General features: G+C 34.9%; 1 protein-coding gene across 2 annotated transcripts; it reads right to left on the bottom strand.

The window, feature by feature from the left end:
* Window positions 1-8,248: 8,248 nt before the first annotated feature.
* On the bottom strand, window positions 8,249-14,583 carry UBP24 (ubiquitin-specific protease 24). Of its 2 annotated transcripts, XR_015122457.1 has the most exons (8): window positions 14,401-14,583; window positions 13,627-14,295; window positions 13,199-13,386; window positions 11,615-11,862; window positions 10,781-10,926; window positions 10,186-10,362; window positions 8,561-8,803; window positions 8,249-8,460 (listed from the first exon to the last, which is right to left on the bottom strand). XR_015122457.1 is itself a non-coding variant. In XM_086245345.1 (7 exons), exons 1-7 carry the CDS (start codon window positions 14,479-14,481, stop codon window positions 8,615-8,617), a joined length of 1,698 nt encoding a protein of 565 aa, XP_086101471.1. In that variant the 5' UTR covers window positions 14,482-14,583; the 3' UTR covers window positions 8,249-8,614. The 2 variants fall into 2 exon arrangements, 1 of the variants encoding a protein (XP_086101471.1); XM_086245345.1 differs by having other exon boundaries at window positions 8,249-8,803.
* Window positions 14,584-18,900: the final 4,317 nt, after the last annotated feature.

Genomic DNA, 18,900 nt, shown 5'->3' with positions numbered 1-18,900 from the left:
GTGTGATGAAGATGAAAATGAGAAAAATATAGTTTTTTGTGGAGGAAACGGAAATAAAGAAAAGGGAGGGAAAGGGGTGGAGGTAAGGAGAACACGTGGCAAGTGGGAGGATGAGTGTTTTGGAGGACGGGGGATTCTCATTGGTTGCGAGACTCTCGCGGGTTGTATTACGCCACAAAGGCGCTTCGTCTGTGGGAGATTCTTTTGGACGCTTACTTGGCTGCCTCAGAAATTGAGATTATTTGACCCAAAAAGGATCCAAAACGAAAACGAGTAACCTCCTTCTCACCCTCTAATTTTTTTTTCAGTGCCTAATTTTAAACACCCTACTCACAAAAAAAATTTGTCTAAACCCCCACCCATCTAGAAACTCTTTCTAAACCCCCTAAAACTTATAATCCTAAATTACCCTTCTGACGCGCGCTGACGCATGCTGACGTCACTGTAACTGTATTTTGGTGAAACTGTTTTTTTTTTTTTTGAATTGAAGTTTTTGCTAAAACTCAATATTTCACTAAAACTAAAATCAAACACTGAAATTGAATTTCATTACACTAAAACTGAATTTCAAAAATTCAGTTACACTGAAACTGAATTTTAAGAATTCAATTACACTGAAACTGAATTTCAGAAATTCAGTTACACTAAATTGAAGAATTCAGTTATGAATTCACTTACTGAAACTGAATTAAGTGATGAAACAATTACACCTCGACTAAAATGCAATTACACCTTAATTAAAAAACAATTACACCTTTACTAAAACAATTACACTTCACTAAAACAGTTACACCTTTACTGAATTCCGTTTCACTAAAAAGAACACAGCAACCTTATAAAAAAAAAAACAATAACAATACAATAAGCCATTGAGATGAGAGGAGTAGCCAACAATACAACGTCGTCCGATCATCTCACGCGCGACGAGTACACGACAGTCGCCACTGCCTCGATCTGTTTCTACCTGCAAATTTGATTCATCATATTTTAGAACCATAATTTCATTCAAAATTCATTTAAAACTCATGTTTCACGAGCTGAAACTGTTTCATGAGCTGAAACTGTTTCACGAGCTGAAACTGTTTCACGAACTGAAACTGTTTAACCAATAAATGTAGGCTTAAAGTTCCCTATACACAGTTACAACAACACACAATGAGGTTCGATTTGGGGTTTTTTGATTCATCAGCAATTGGTCCAATCCAAACACATAGCATTGAAGAGTACAATGAGGAGAAGAATATTAGTACCTGACTCGACGGAAATGGCTGCCGGAAAAGCCAGATCGCCGGCGGAGAAGCCGCGGCCTTTGTGGCTTCGATCTGCCGCCGTGGCTGGTCAGATGGAAAATCCGAGCACACCATCGTGCTCAGGGCGTCGAGAGGAAGAAGGCTTGGGTGGTTTGGCATTCCAACTCCGCCGAAAAAGGCAGATCGCCGGCGGAGAAGCCGCGGCCTTTGTGGCATCGATCTGCCGCCGTGGCTGATCGGATGGAGAATCCGAGCATACCATCGTGCTCAGGACGTCGAGAGGAAGAAGACTTGGGTGGTCCGGCGTTCCAACTCCGTCGAAAAAGGCAGATCGCCGGCGAGCACCACCGATCGTAGTCGCGGCGATCTGGGCTGTTTGGGCTTGATTCGGGGCGAGTGATGACAGAGGGAGAAAGAGGAGAGAAAGACGAAGCTGATGGTGGTGGTCTTGCTGGCAATCGTTGCCGGACGACACCACACGCGCCGACGACAGCCGCGCGCGGAGGAGAGAGAACAGAGAGAGAGAGAGAGAGAGAGAGAGCGTGAGGATGAGGATGAGGATGAGAGAAATTAAAAAAAAAAACTGATTTGAATAACAGGGTTATAATAGGAATATTTAAAAAAATGTGGGTCAAACATAAGTGGATGTTAGTTGACTAGGGGGTTTTGGGAGAGTTTAAATGACTAATAGGGGGTTTTGAATTATTTTTAATAAGGGTGGAGGTTTTGAAATAACTAAACTCTAATTAGGGGGTTTTGAATAGTTTACATTTTTTTTTTTATATAAGATTCTATTTAATAATAGACAACTCAAATTTATGTTTACTCTTGGATTCTAAATGATATATCATTACAAAGTGTTTTACTTGTGAGATTTATGAGTTTTGGAATGAATCATGAATGAATCAATAAAATATTGATACATTATTTAAGATTTGAGATACAAATTTAGAATATTTAATATTACTCCATCTAAATCTATCCAAATTCATTAAAATCTTTTATTTAATAAAATTTATGACTTTTTTAGGACACATGAATTTCATTGGAATCTATTAAAATCTGAGTTGATAACATCTTAATTTTTTTTTAAATTCATTAAAATTTGAGTTGAGAACACTAAAATTTCATATTTCATTGAATTTTTAAAATCCAATAAAATTCAAGTTGGGGACAACCCCCTTAGATTTAAACCGAAGTTCAATCTTATTTGTTATGCTAAATTATTTCTTATTAAATATTAAATATTGATGTGTCTGTTAACACATCATTTGGTGTTACTTTAGCATTGTCTAAAGTCTAAACCATTATTAGTTTAGAGTGCTACTATTCCCACCCTTATGTTAAATTTTCCCACCCATCTCTTCATAAAAATATTACTCACATGTTTAATTTTTGCAAAATGAACTCTAAAGACGTATGTAAACAAAAAGTACTCTACCCACCCACTTCTTTACATTCACCTAAACTCATTTCATTTTCTCTTCATCTTCTACACTTTAATATACAAGGAAAACCATTTTGGATTCATGAATAATAATTCCTTCTTCATTTTTTTTTCTTCTGCAGAGATTTATTCACAATCTAACTCTAAGATATTGTTTCCAATATCTATTTTGTCTCAATCATTCATATTCTCATATCCCTCTTGTTTTTTTAATTGTTTTGTTTGGTCTATCCTATTATTCACTATATCACCCTAACATAAAAGTTCTTGGGTACGTTACCAAAGTTATAATTTATTGGTTAATTTGACAGTGCCCACTCCTCTCTCACTCTCTTCATATCCAATCAAGGAGTATGTATGAAGTTGTATATAAATTCAAATTTTGGTAGGTAAATAGAGTTTAGACTTTATGGAAAAAATAAAATATAGAGGAAGAAAAGAGGCGGAAATAGTGTTTATTAGTAAATGTAATTTAGAGACATTGGAGGGTAAAAAAAGAAAATTATTATTTCTTAAAATTCAAAATGGGGTGAAATTGTAGGACGGGTGGAAAAATAGGACATAGAGGTGAAAATAATAGCTGTCATTATTTTATTAGTAGAGAAGGCTTTCGTCCACTATAAGAAAATACAATTTTTATATATTAGTAAATTTCACGTACTTGAGCTGCGCAATGCACTTCTAAGATTTTAACTGGCATTAGTTAATGGCTACATTGTATTTGACTTTGGATCGACTTGTTTATTAGTGCCTAATTTTAAACACCCTACTCACCAAAAAACTTTGTCTAAACCCCCACTCATCTAGAAACTCTTTCAAAACCCCCTAAAACTTATAATCCTAAATTACCCTTCTGACGCATGCTGACACATGCTGACGTCACTGTAACTGTATTTTGGTGAAATTTTTTTTTTTTTTTTTTTGAATTGAAGTTTTTGCTAAAACTCAATATTTCACTAAAACTAAAATCAAACACTGAAATTGAATTTCATTACACTGAAACTGAATTTCAAAAATTCAGCTACATAAAACTGAATTTCAAAAATTCAGTTACACTGAAACTGAATTTCAAGAATTCAATTACACTGAATTGAAGAATTCAGTTATGAATTCACTTACTGAAACTGAATTAAGTGATGAACCATTACACCTCGACTAAAATGCAATTACACCTTAATTAAAAAACAATTACACCTTTACTAAAACAATTACACTTCACTAAAATAGTTACACCTTTACTGAATTCCGTTTCACTAAAAAGAACACAGCAACCTTATAAAAAAAAAAAAAAAAACAACAATACAACAAGCCATTGAGATGAAAGGAGTAGCCAACAATACAACATCGTCCGATCACCTCATGCGCAACGAGTACACGACAGTCGCCACTGTCTCGATCTGTTTCTACCTGCAAATTTGATTTATCATATTTCAGAACCATAATTTCATTCAAAATTCATTTAAAACTCATGTTTCACGAACTGAAACTGTTTCACAAACTGAAACTGTTTAATCAATAAATGAAGTAAATTTGTATATACTTATAAATCAATTAAAAAACCCACATTTCTATCCGATTAACATAATTAAGCTAGAACTGAATTTGGGGTGAAACTGAATTTTCAGGAAATGAAACTAAATTTTCTAGAACTGAAACTGAATTTACACAGTTACACAAATTAAGCTAGAAACTGAAACTGAATTTGTTGAATTCAGTTACACTTTTTAATCGCCGAGGTACCTGTTTAAGACTAGACAGTTCAACAAATCAAACAGGGTTCATAAAATTGATCGTTCAACGGCTGAGTTGGGTGGTGACCACCACACACAGTGGCTGCCCAGCCCCAATCAACACACAGAAAATCACAGAACTCACCCAAAAATATTCTCGGACCTCGAATTGAGCTTTTAGGATTTGGGGGAGGCTGAACAGCTAAAAAAAACACCCAACCCGCCGCCACAAGTGGCGGATCTAGCGGTTGCAGCGGCAATCCAACATGAAAATCAAGATTTGAGTTAAAACAACCCAACCAATAGCAAGAGCAGGTCGAGGGGACAAAGATTGATACCTGGATCGACGGAAATGGTTGCCGGAACACAGAGATCGCAGACAAGGATGTCGCCGGCTTTTCTCCTTCGAAACGGCGAGCCTAGGGGTCGTCCAAATCTTCTGATGGCACCAGTGGACTCGGGATGACGAGAGGAAGCCATCCATGGCAGTCTGGCACCTCGTCGTCGCCGGAATTGGCGGATCGCCGATGAGGGAGCTCGGGTCTGCCTTGACCCGATCCTGCATTGATGTTAGGTTTCACGGAGAGTGGAGGGCAAGGAAAGGAAGAGGGAGGAGAGGCGAGCGTGATGTGACCGGTATTGCCGACAACCGTCGCTGGACAGCGGCGAACACGCCGGCGACAGCAGCGGGGAGAGAGAGAGAGAGAGAGAGAGAGAGAGAGAGAGAGAGAGAGAGAGAGAGAACACAGAGGGGAGAGAGAGCACACAGATGGGAGAGAGAGAAAGAGTACATAGATGTAAATAATAAATAAATAAAAGGGGTAAAACTGGAAAATTAAAAGATGGGGAGTCAAACGTGGCTGGATATTAGTTGACCAGGGGGTTTAGGAAAATATTAAGTGTAAAATTGGGGGTTATGGGAGAGGTAGATTTTTGGTGGGGGTTATGAGAGATTTTTTCTCTAGCTAGGGGGTTTATAATTATCAACATCTTGTTTATTCTGTGTGAAGTTAATAATTACAAAGATATATTTTGTAAATAAGCAAAACATTCAAAATTATACTTACTCTTTCTACCCATTCAAAGAAATTCTTTGGAGTTGTAGAATTGAACGTTAATTTCTTAATATTCGTACACATTATACATGTATCATAAATATTTACTGAATGTAGAAATTTTCGATCTAATAAACTAGAATGAGATTACAACTCAACACATTCCCTTAAGTTGCGTGCGTGCGTGCGTGTACATTAATGTGAGTGAGGATTGAATTGAGCTAAACTCAAGGCAAGCCCACAACTAAAGTTTGAATCCCCACTCATCTCTTTTGTAACTAAAGAAACAAAACATGTACATTTTTCTTTCAAACTCTAAAATAAATGAGTTGTAGAGATGGATTCTTTTAAACTCTAAATAAATGAGTTGCAAAGTAAGTTGTTCACAAGATCAATAGTTCTTAAAATTATGTTTTTTTATTTTTATTTTTGTTGGTACGATGCTTTCTATTTTTAGTTTCCACTAGCCTCTTAACATATGAAAGTTTTTCACTAGCCTCTTGTCAATTGGATTTTTTAAATTTTACACTCAAAAAGAAAAAAATCAAACATGGATTATCACACCATATGTTGTTTTTAAATTTGGAGAAGATCCATCGTATGTTATTTTTTACACAAGTTTTGACACAAATTTTTAATGGAGCCTACTCTATATAAGATTTCAACGATCCAAATCGTTTATTTTTTAAAGATTCATTAAAGGATAATCATTGCCAAAAATTAAATAAATCGAAAATCATTTACCTACAAAGATTAAATGGTCAATATTTCTTTATTTTGTTGACTATTTAATCTTTGTAGGTAAATGATTTTCGATTTACTTAATTTTTTGTAAGGATAATATTTTAATAAATATATAAAAAAATAGACGGTTCGGATCGTTGAAATCCTATATGGAGTGGGCCCTACTGAAAACTTAAGTAAAAAATTGTGTCAAAAATAAAATGTCACGGATCCGCCTCTTTAAATTTTAGAATTAATTACTCTGGACTACACTTTACTTATTGTTTGTAACATGTAATAAACATATTTATAATATTTAACAATTAGGTCATTCTCTCTCCCCAAGCACTCTTTATGTTCTTTTTCGCTCTCCATCGCTACAACTTTCCTCGCCGGCGTGTGTGCACGTCCGGCCATGGATGGCGACAAGATGACCACCCCTAAGTTCCTCTATCTTCCCTCTTCATCCTTGTGAGCTCAGAACAGCCAGCAACCCCTAGAACCCGAGCCCAGCAAACCCCAGACCTGATCGAAGCCCCGTTGTTGACTCCGATCCCGGCCTTGTCGCAACTTCCCACCACTTGGGTTTTGTTCCTCAGGTCATGGTGAGTCTTCCCATGGATTCTGATTGCCCAGCAAACCACCACAATTGGAGGATCAAACCTCCAAAGGTTGGCGATTTTCAACGGCCTTTCCGACAAATCTGGTGAGTCAAATTCAAGGTTTTGGCCTCTGGCAGCGAGGGAGAGCGAGAGAGATCACACCAAGTTCCTCACTATAACAACGCCCAGAGAGTTATCAAGGTAGCTAGCTCCACCCCTGTGCCTTCCTTATCAGTAGCAGGTTCTTGATTTTTTTTTTGTTTAGTTCAGTTTCTGAAACTGTAATTGAATTGAAACTATAGTTTTATTAGAGTTGCAGACTTGCAGTTGTAGTTACTAATTGCAAATGAAACTACAATTTATTGAAGTTGCAAACTTGCAATTATAGTTACTATTGTTGGAACTGTAGAGATTGAACCTCTTTTTTTCGTTGTTGTTGTAGCAGCTGGATAAGAATGTTTGAGAGTGAAGATGAACAGTTGTTGGTTTGGTAAATTTGAAGAAGGAGATCAATTTAGCCAAGAAAAGAATGAGATTAGTTTTGGGCTGTTCGTGTAGTTGGGTTAGATTAGGCTTGTGTCTTGAACTGGTATTGTTTTATAATAGGGGGGGCTCAATTTCAGTTTTCGTCCTTTTGATAATGCGTTGATACTGATCTTTTAGAAGGTGTCCGCATGTTATGTTTTAGGCCGATGAAAAAGTGTCCACATGTTAATAAAAATGAATTGAGTACTTTTTTGTTAATATTTTACTTTTTTAGTACCTTATGATTGGACTCTAAATTTTATTAACTGTTTTATTTTACTATTAGATTGTAAGAGTGGTAACTACAAGGAAAGTAGGGGATTGTTTTAAGTGTTTCCTGCATTTTCTCTTTCTTTTTCATTGGACAGGTTTATCCTTAATAATATAATTATGTTGTGTTAAATGAGTTATTTTAGGCAATCTTATTTTTAGTGAAACCTACAATACAAAACCCTCTTTATGATATTATAAATAGTAAAGACTTATTTTCTCGGCAACCAAATGCAAGGTAATATCATAACTTTGTTCTCTTTTCTTTCTTCCAAATATATATGGCATACATATTGACTGATTACTGAAAAGAGCAAAAACAAAAACAAAAACCCTCTAATTATGGACCCATGAAACCAAAGATTAACTGTTGTAAATGAAACTCCCATTATCATTGTTTTTAGACAGCGCAGCCACTGAACCGCATATGTGTGAATCTTTCATAAAAGGTAGAGGCCAGGTCAGCCATCTCTAATTAACAGTCGGAATAAACTGACATAAACCACAAGTCAAAAAAGGAATCTGTTCTATACAATTTCTGTAAATATAAATGTGCAGAAAATTAAACTTAAAGATGATCTTGGTGGAAACACCAACAAAAAGAAAATCATCGAGAATGATGGGCATGCAGGAATAAGAACCGAACTATGAAATGCAATTGTATAATATGAAAGCATTCACTAAATTTACTTGCAGCGCAGCAGCATCTTCCATAGTTTACATCACAATACCTGAAAAAGCTGCTGCCCTTGACATTAAGTTAATACGAAGTGTTACAGCCATTTTTTTTTAGCCACCATCAGATCGGAATGGAAGGGGTAAGCTTATAGCATTGACCCCCCTGGCCCAGATATTATCCTGATTGGAGACGCTTCAAATCGTATCCATAAATTACATGAATGGGACAGAGACAAGTCTCTCTCAGAGGGAGGGAGAGAAGTTAGTACTACTTAGTTACCTTCCACAGTTTCTATGGTCATGCAACACCACATTGCTTGTGCCAATTGCCCTTTCACAATTGTTTGTAGATGAGAACATATGCCTGGTCATGCAACACCTTACTTGTCCCAATTGCATTGACAGATGCATCATCAAACCGTAGCCACTGACCATTAGCATAGAGAGCATCAGTTGTATAATGCCCCTTGGAGGGCTCTCTACCATGATGAGTTATTGTAGCGACAAGTTTGTATTTTCGACCCTGCAGAAGCAAAGTGAGAAAAAACAAACAGAGAAATTATAGGCCAAAAGTACTCTTTGATAAACTGGCTCTGACTACCACTAGGTATGCAAACCATAACTGTAAACATCAAGGGTTCATTTGGATGGAAGAATCTAAATGTGAGATTTGAGTTTAAGTTTTTAGTGTAAATGTTTAATTAAGACTTTAAATATATTATTTATTGGGTTAATAAAATTCACATATAAATTTGATTATTTAATAAAGAATACTACTACTCTTAACAAATTTGCTTATCAAATTTTATTCGTCAAATAATGTGAGTGTTTCATTTATTCAACTTGGGGCCCACTCTGGACCTCATAATTTCTAAAAGATAAGCTATTAACATGTGTACTGACACATCATTTGGTGAATAAATTTGGTGACTAGCATTATTGTTCAAGAAAAGGAGAGATTTCAAATACTCAAGACTAATTAAGTAATTTACACTAAAAACCTCAAATCCAAATCCCTTTTAAAATTGTTCTATCCAAATGAACCCCAAGACTTATAATCTACAACTTGACAACAAGGAAAATTGAGTATTCTGGATCCACACAATCATCCAAGGTTATAGGTGCTACCAGACACAGGTAAAAGGAGAAAGACCAACATTGTTTTCTGAAGTCCCAAATCCGAGATCACAAAATTTTCAAGAGGTGAAATAAACAAATAAAAGCACTATGGCAACACTCTAAAATTCCAAAGATTATCAATCAGAGCCAATGCACACAGGTTGCTGCTCAAGAGCACAACAACAGAGACAACCAAGCTAAAAGGGCCATACTACTAAAAAGGAAAATAGAATCATGTTTCATCTTTTTGGGGTACATGAATCAAACATCTTCAATATAATTAAAGTTCATCAATATAAGGAAAAAAAAAAAAAAAGGAAACTATGGCCTCTAAGTTTTTCTTTTCTATCAGTTACTAGTGCATCAACATTAATTTTCTTGAAAAGAGTTAGTTAATTTGTACAAAAATAAATGGAGATTCCATTTTGAGAGGAGTCAGGTCCCATTAACATTTGTTTTTCATTCATCAAGATATCTTTCCTGCATTCAAATATAAATCTTATATAACTTGATTAATATTACATTAGAACGTTATCAACAGCCAATATTACAGAGTGTTTTTTGGTCCAGTGAGACAACTGATTGATAACAACAATACCTTCTGACACAGAAAATTATAATGCTGTGTAAAAGAAAAATGCAGCTCAAGAAAAGAATATTACACCCGTGTACACAAAAGAATGCACAAAGGTGGAATGGGTGGGAAAAGCAACCATACATAAAAGAAGAAATAAGGTTCACTAGACAAAACGTTTAAAATATATTAAAGATATAAAAGAACAGCACCTCAGTAGTTGAAGAAACAAGCAGTTCGCGACCTAACACCAATTCCAGTGGAAAATGCACGGGCTTATGCAACTTAGTGCTTCCTTGGCTTCCGTAACCGAAACGCATCAAGTGCAGTATCATTATCTTTGAAAGTTTCTGTATCTTTACTGATTTACTAGCACTCACAACACCAGCCTGAAAACCATTATTATACATCAAAAGCCAAACAACACATAACATTAATTACATTATCTTTTATTTTCTTACAGACCAAACTAATGTTTCAGGTTAATAATAATAAAATGTTAAAGCTGTTACCACACCTAGGATGTGGCCACATGTAAAGTAGTTTGGTTGCATTACTTCTAAAATCAAACAATTTTAGGTTGGGAAAAGTATTTATTAGAAATTAAAAATAAAAAGGATCAAAGAAAGCATGTCTCTTCAAATTAGATTATATTGTATATCCAAGGACAAAAGATGACACATCATAACTACACCCTAAAACTGAAGGAAAGATATTCAGCAAACATCACAAATTCAAAAACAATCAAGCAGACTGCATATGTGTGTGTCAAGAGAGAGAGAGAGAGAGAGAGAGAGAGAGAGAGACCTTCCCAGCTGCTGATGTTCGATACCCCTCAAGAGTTTCTGGGGCAGAAAACAACTTAAGTGCATCCTCAATAGTACGAACAGCTTCAGGATATATATCAAGGTGGAGCAATAAAAACGGTTGAACAGTAGCAGAAGCTTTATTTCCTGCTTAACAAACACCAAAGAACACATAAACTCATGATAAAATCAATAGTGAGGCACAAAACAGCAGAGTCAACCAAACTAAGAGGCCAGCACATATGATGACAGAAAAAAAAGTAGTTCAACCCTACTAGCTAAGATTAACTCTCTTGCATAGATGAAGTCTTGAAGATAGTATTTGCCTACAAATATACTTAAAGTTTCAGGCTTTAACTAGTTGTGCAGACCAGTAATCTAAAAGGAATTCCTTGGAAAGAACAGACAAACACATTAAACTACGTATCTAATGTGGAAGACCTTTATGTATGAGTGCATCATCTTGCCAAGTACTGCATCTAATTTGCAATCACACCAAGAACCATAAATTCCTACTAACACTAAATACAGTAATAAATATAAACACTCTTTTCTCAATTCACATGCCCACAGGAAAAGAAGGCAAATGCCCATATGGAATTGGGAAGCTGTAAAATTAGCAATAATAATGCACAAAATGTAGTTAAATATAAAAAACAAAGAATAAACTTTTCAAAAATAAAAGGTGTGAATCGATTGTAAAAAGTTAAGCAATCCCACAGCCTCAAATGCAAGTCTGAGCGACAAGAATTCAGAAACACAAAGATAAACCTAAAAGAGCTGTTAACAAATTTTAAAAACTCAAATAGCCATACATATAGTGCAATTGCCTCACCTCTTGCCTTCACCACACTTCTCAATTGTCCTCCAAAAATATCACTTAATTCTGAAGGAACAAAACTCTGTGTTCTAGTTACTGCAGATGTATTTTTTGGCCCAACTGTCTCCCATTCATCTTCTTCTGCAGAAGATACAAGAGATGATTTGGCTCCATTAATGCTGGAGGATAGTCCTTCAAACCTAAGTAATTCATCATGCATCTGGTCCATAATGAAGCTAAGAAACTCCTGAGCATCTTCTTGTCTGAAAAACACCAACAGTTTCAGAAGGAAACTTCAATTAAATAGCTAGTAGAATATTTACATGACGGCCATAGACATGTATGCTAGGCGTAGAAGATGCTAAACATGCTAGATGTTTTAATATGCAAATTTAAGTCTTTGATAATGACTCTCTAGGTTACTTCTTGGCCCATGAAAATATTGGTTAACTCAGCATTCAGCATATAACTGCAAACAGAAATAAAAAGGCTTGTGAACAGGAGAAAATATCTCAATCTAATCCAGTATTTCAGGTTAAAATATCTCAATCTAATCCAGTATTTCACGTTAAAATGGCTTGTGGACAGAAATAACTGCAAACAGAAATAAAAATTCGAAAAAAAAAAAAGTAAAATATAACAGGTTCTCAGAACATAAACAATTTAGTCAGTGGAGACACCCTAGCTGCAGGCACTTCAACCATGCTACATCAGACAGTGGCACTTTTACATGCTATCAGAAGAACTATCAAGCATGAAAATTGTTTTGTGGAACTAGATAACACCTAACAAAAACAATATTATATCAATGAAAAAGTTATGAAAACTAACACAAGGTAACAAACTTCCAAGTCACAAAACTGGGGAAAAAGAATTGTAGTACATGTCCAACCTTTCTTATTTCTTTTTTATATGACAAACCTTTCCTATTATTCAGAAATAGTAAATGAAATCATCTAAGGAAATAGTGAATACAAAATTTAGGCTTATTCGCGTCAATGCCCCCTGAAAATAACTTCGATTTTCAATTTGCCCTTTGAAACTTCTTTCCTCCCCCTTTACCCCTCAAACTTTACAAAATATCATATTCCGTTAAGTCTGTCTATGAGTCCATCAAAAAAGCCTACGTGTCACTTATGTGGAAGGGGCAATAAACTGCCACGTCAGTTTATTTGACGGAGCTTGTAACGGACTTGACGGAATATGATATTTTGTAAAGTTCAGGGGGTAAAGTGGGAGGAATGAAGTTTCAAGGGGCAAATTGAAAATCGAAGTTACTTTCAAAGGGCATTGGCGTGAATAAGCCCAAAATTTAAAAGAAAATGCAGCAAAGAACAATGACAATTTTATTAAATGCAAATAAATGCATGTGTCTAAATCTTTTTGCAATATGAACATGACCTTGCACATGCAGCAAGAAGAGCCCACTATTACTGTTACAGTTGCATTCAGAAATACCATCAAGAGCTGACAAGATTTAAGATATCAAATATAGAATAAAAGATTATTGACCCACATCATACAAAAACCTCGGCCAACCTGATGTCAAAGTTTTAAAAAAGTAGAACTGAAAATTATTGACCCAAATCAAATACAAACCTTGGCCTGCCCGATATGCTACTTGGTACATCTGGAGTAAAACTTTTAAGAACACCTTCGAACATGGCGGGGCTAAAAGGCCTACCAGTCTCAATAACACTTGTATCTTTGTTCTTTGAACTTGAACCACTAGGCATGTCAAATTCAGAGGCGAAGTCGGCAAATGCACCTAATGTTGGATAACCAGCCTAATAAATTCAAATTCAAATGGGAAACATATTAGTTAAGTGCTTAGCCAGAAAAAAAAAAAAAAAAAAAAAAAAAAAAAAAAAAAAAGAACAATGATTAGGCAAGGTAGCTACCCATGTTATGAGAGCACTAGCATTGAATTTATATAAAGTTTGTTATTGGGATAGTAGTAACTACTAAAACCATATAAATGCAGAAGAAAAGCAAAGAGATCATCTCAAGTAGAAGGGGGTAAAAACCTTGGGGACGTTTCGAGTTCTTAATTCCTGCAGAAGCTGAACAAAAGGAGAACATGACAGAAGAGCCTGGAGAGTTGCATTGAGAAAGCATAGATTCCCGGAGTTGATTAAACCACGAGGCAACAAGGTTTTACAAACCGTTATAGGCCCCCCATTCGAAGCCTTCTGAGGTTCTCCCTTAAACCCAGATACCGATAAATCACCAACAACACTATCATTCTGCTCTCTGCTCTGCAATTCCAGACTCGAAAATTGGTTTGAGAAACCGCCTTCATTCTGGGATACATGTAATGAAGTTAAATTAATATTATCCGGTGTTGTCACCTCTTTCACACCATTACTATGGGTAGAACCATTCTGGGTCGGAGTTGCTAATGGTTTATTATCTTCTGCTGCTTTTTTTACAACCTTCACTTCATTGTTGATCTTGTTAGCTGAATTTGAAGGCTGAAATTGGATGGGTCCTTTCAAAGAATTTTGCTTTCTGCTCAATTCACCATTAAACTCACCCAACAAAGATTTTTCAGTAACAAAATTTATAGAACCAAACTGCAATACGTTCTTTTTTTCCTTTTCCTTGTCCACAGGATTTTCAGCCTTGTTCCCAGGTGATTGCTTCAGCAGCAATGACCTGGTCTCATCCTCAGAGAATGACCCAAATACTAATAGCTGCAAAACCCATAACAACAACAACAAACAAACAAACAAAATTCAGTACATGGCACAAGTCTAAAACCCCAAAACCATAAAAAAGCATTACAAATTATCACATACCGATTGACCCTGACCAGAAGTACTCGGAGCACTCGAGCCACCGGACCGCGACTCACTCACAGCCGCCGTCCCAAGACTCATCAGCCACCGTCACACGATCTACCAGCCGAGCCGATCAGCAAGAGAGCCACCGCCGTCGCAAAGAGATTCTAGGGATTTTTTTTTCTCCAAGTCCTAAAGCTTTAATCCATATCAGGTTTCCATTATTTTTTATTATTATTTTTCTTTTATTGTTCACACTATTTTTTCAAAAAAGAGAAATTTAGACATTTACCACTCAAACAAAACATTTTACTAATTATTATTTACACTTTGTGCCCTGAAGCAATGTCACACCTCCGTCACATTTTGTCAACTTTTCTATTAAATCATAAGGATGTTTTCATTAAATCATATACAAATCAGTAGTGCTACATATACCACATTTTTATACCATAATTTCATACCACCTTATGTGGCAACTTACATGGCATTCATACATTGGATACTAAAAAATAAAAAGAAAAACCCAAAAAGAAAAAGAAAAACATTGTCCAATAAAGTAATGACACGTCAGATGGTATAAATATGTGGTATAAGAATGTGGTAAGTATAGCATTATTCTATACAAATGTATAAAAAAAAAATTATAGCAAATTACAACAAAATCAATAAAACATTTTGAAATTGCATAATAATCAATACAGTTTTTTTTTCCCACTTTGGTCATATTTATTCATATTTTCATACCAAAATAGTCAATGGGCTTAGCTCACCTGCTTATGTCATATGAGATTTGGATGGGGAAATCACCAAATTGCCCACACTTTTCAGTTGTCTCAATCCCTTCAACCTCACGTCTCTCTTCCTCTTTCCCCCTCTCACACGCTCTCTCCAAAATGCAGGCAGCTCACGTGCCTCTCTTCGCATACGTCTACTACTTTACGTCTCTCTCTCTCTCTCTCTCTCTCTCTCTCTCTCTCTCTCTCTCTCTCTCTCTCTCTCTCTCTCATCGCTTCCTTCACCTTACTGCCTATGTTGCCGGAGGGCTTCGAAGTCGCTGTCAGCGACAAAGACGATGGCGACTATCTTTGTCGCACATGGTGGAGCATCTCTATGAGCTTTGTGGAGCAGATTGAGCTTTGTTTGGTTGCCGAGAAACCATAGGAAAGAAAAAAAAAAAGAAAGTTAGGGCTCAATTTTTCGTTTTCTCTTTCTATTATTTCTCGGAAAGCAATCGGAATTCTAGATTTAGAGCTGAATTTCATTTTCTTTGGTTAGGTTTTCAATTGATTGCCTTATAGCAATATGTATGTATTTTTTGTGCCTAATTTGGTAGATTTGGTGATGATTCTGTTATGTATGTGATTGTTGGAGTTAGACCTAGAATGAGCTCCAAATAATCCATTTAGTTCAAACTGAATTGCAACTACAACTAAATAAGTTCTAGTAATCCATTTAATTTGGGTAAGCCTGAAACATAGCTAAGTATCACTTAAGGCTTTAAGAAACCCGATGAATAATAGGTCTAACGTACATGTACATATTCGTATATGTATAAATTATTCTCGTGGAAAAATCAAATAGAAATTTGATTATTTCATTGCCAAATTGAAATAGAACCTAAGGATCACACACTTATAGGTCAATATCTTGAAAACATTGAATAGGATGATTAACTATTAAGTAGTTGCTTTAGGTCAAAGAATTTTGACAAAAGTTATTAGCAAAGAACGATTAATTATTGTGATAACTATACAGTTAATTATAAAGCGAATTAACCACTACTTTTGAGACCCCTAAGTGATTAATTAATGACGGCAATTAATTTATTACTTGATTAATGTAAGTGAGATTTATTATTAGGCTAATTAAATCCACTTGGCACATTGTTGGTAGAATCTTTGACTTGGTCAAAGTGATGGAGTCACGTATGTAAATATAAGAAAGTAAGGGTCAAAGGTGCAAAAGGTGAAAAATGAAAGATGTTTTTCACATGTGACTAGGGCTACCCTTCGGTCGGTTCAGATTGGTATTAAGGCTTACTAAAACCAAACCAAAAATTTTGGTTTTCGATTTTGGTAATTTTTGGTAAACTTCGGTTTTTGGTAATTTTGGTATCTAATACTTTTGGTTCATTGTCGGTTTATTTTCAGTATATTTTTTGTTCATTTTCAGTTTAATTATAATAATACGAATTATATACCAATTTAAATTGCAATTAAATTAAATATGAGGCATAATATATAATTTTTTAAGGATATATATTTACAGGAGTAGTTTTAATAGAAATAATATTAATATTAGTACTTAAAAGATATTCACTTGAATTGATTGAAGATTGCATTGGTTGTACTGTATGTATTTATATAATTTACTTAGAGAGAGAAGCATTAAAGAGAACAACGCAAAATGATAAACTTTCAAGATGACTTTTTTATTATCATAACCACTACATACATGCACTAGCTATTTGAGACTAAGTGTATCTCTTTTTCCAATGTCTACATCTTGAAAATTGACATGATTCACTATTAATGCAGTACTTTGTATTCATACAACTTTCATTAAGGATAACTAAGTCAAAAAATAATATTTGTAACTACACCTCTATTAAGTAATAACTTCTTATAGTAATAAAATTGGTTTGGTCCCAACATTATTACTATAGAGAGATTTTATTGTATTAATGCATTTGATATTTTATGCATTACAGGAATATGATGAAAGTGAAAATGATATTGAAAGAATGTTTTCAATGATGCTAACGCACATATTTGGATTCTATTTTGGATATGTAATTGACTTGGAGAAATGAGTACTTTTTCTAAAGGGTAATTTCATTAAATAACCACTTTTAATACAACGATGTCTTTTCTAACCATTCCCTCTCAGCTTTATCTTTTATGGCTTTTTCACCCATTTTCGGATAAAAATGCCCCTGATATACATGTCTTTTATCTTTCCCCAAATTTTCAAAATTCTCTCTCCCACCCACATCTTCTTCGATCTTCTTCTCCACAGATCCGCCAGCAGCAATATCTCCTAGCCGCCGGGCCTACCATGCCGTTCTCCTCCACCCCTAACGGGCCCACCGCCGAGCCCAGTCGCATCCCCCGTCGATTCCTACGTGGATGCTCCATCCCCTTCCTCTCTCTTCATCACTCAAATTGGGATTGATTATTGCAATAAATTAAGGAATCCTTGATTGATAATTGATCTGGGAAGTTGATATGCAATAAAGGAAGGCAAAATCACAATAAAGGAATCTAACTACTATAGCTTAAATATTCATTAATTATCCAAATAATGTAATATGTCAATTACATTAAATTCATATTTTCTTTTATCCCAACAAATTTATATTTGGATTACTTTTTTCTCTTTTTTTCCTTTGAAATTTTGTGGGTTTGCTATTCCGGATATGAAATTTTGATTTGGGTTTGATGGTCGATGACAAATGGTCGACAAATGATGGTTGCCACATAGTAGACGAATGGTCGACACATGGTGCTACAACCACTTTAGATCGTGTTGCAGCTAGTTCATTATATTTATCATTTTCTACATTTTTTTATATATTTGTTAAATCAATTTTTTGGTCGACAGAGTGTCGACATGTCGATCATGTGGCGACTCAAGGGCATTTTTGTCCGAAAATAGACCAAAGAGCTATAAAAGATAAAGCTAGGAGGAAAGAGTTATCAAAGATAGTGTTGTATTAAAAAAGATTATTTGATGAAATTTCTCTTTTCTAAACTCTTATTTACTTTTGTATAAGCTTAGACAACTATACTTACATCTGATGCTATTATTCTGGACGTAATTATTCATTTTTTTTGTTTGGTCTTTTGATAGACTATTGGTTACTTATTGCATTTCTAATAAACCGCAATTCAAATTGATCGGTGGAATGATTGTTTCTTTGATCTTCTACACTTGCAATAAATATATTTTTCAGTAAGATATATTGAAATTGATTTAACATAAGAAAATACTCCGATGTTATTAATTTTATAATTTTTTTTTCTAATGTTATTATAATAAACTAAAGGGTTAATTATAAAAAAAAATCAATAAACAATTAAAATGTTACATATTAGTCAATAAACTTTTTCAAAATACCATATCAATCATAAGTGACCAAAATGGAATAACTGGAATTATAAGGAGTAACAAATAGACTCAAAAGAAAGAAGTATTTAGGGCCCGTCTGGTAACGTTTTGCAGAATAATTTTCTAAAAACTGTATTGTAAAATGAAAATGACAAATTAAATTTTGCATTCTCAAAATATGAGAAGGCATCTGGTAGCGTAATTGAAAAACAATTATATAAAAAAAAAAAAAACAAAAACACATTTGATATTAATCAATTATTACAACCAAATAATTATATTTACAAAAGTTATTAATTATAAATTATTATTAACCAATTTCATAAAATATATAATTAAAAAATAGAGAAGTTTCATAAAACCCAACCCACCTCGGCCGGCGCAACTACCTTGGAGGTGGAAGAG

Source organism: Dryas octopetala, chromosome 5, assembly GCF_963921425.1.
Source record: "Dryas octopetala chromosome 5, drDryOcto1.1, whole genome shotgun sequence".
NCBI classification, from domain to species: domain Eukaryota; kingdom Viridiplantae; phylum Streptophyta; class Magnoliopsida; order Rosales; family Rosaceae; genus Dryas; species Dryas octopetala.
Note: the sequence above shows the minus strand (reverse complement) of the source record. Positions and strands in the feature narration are given on the sequence as shown.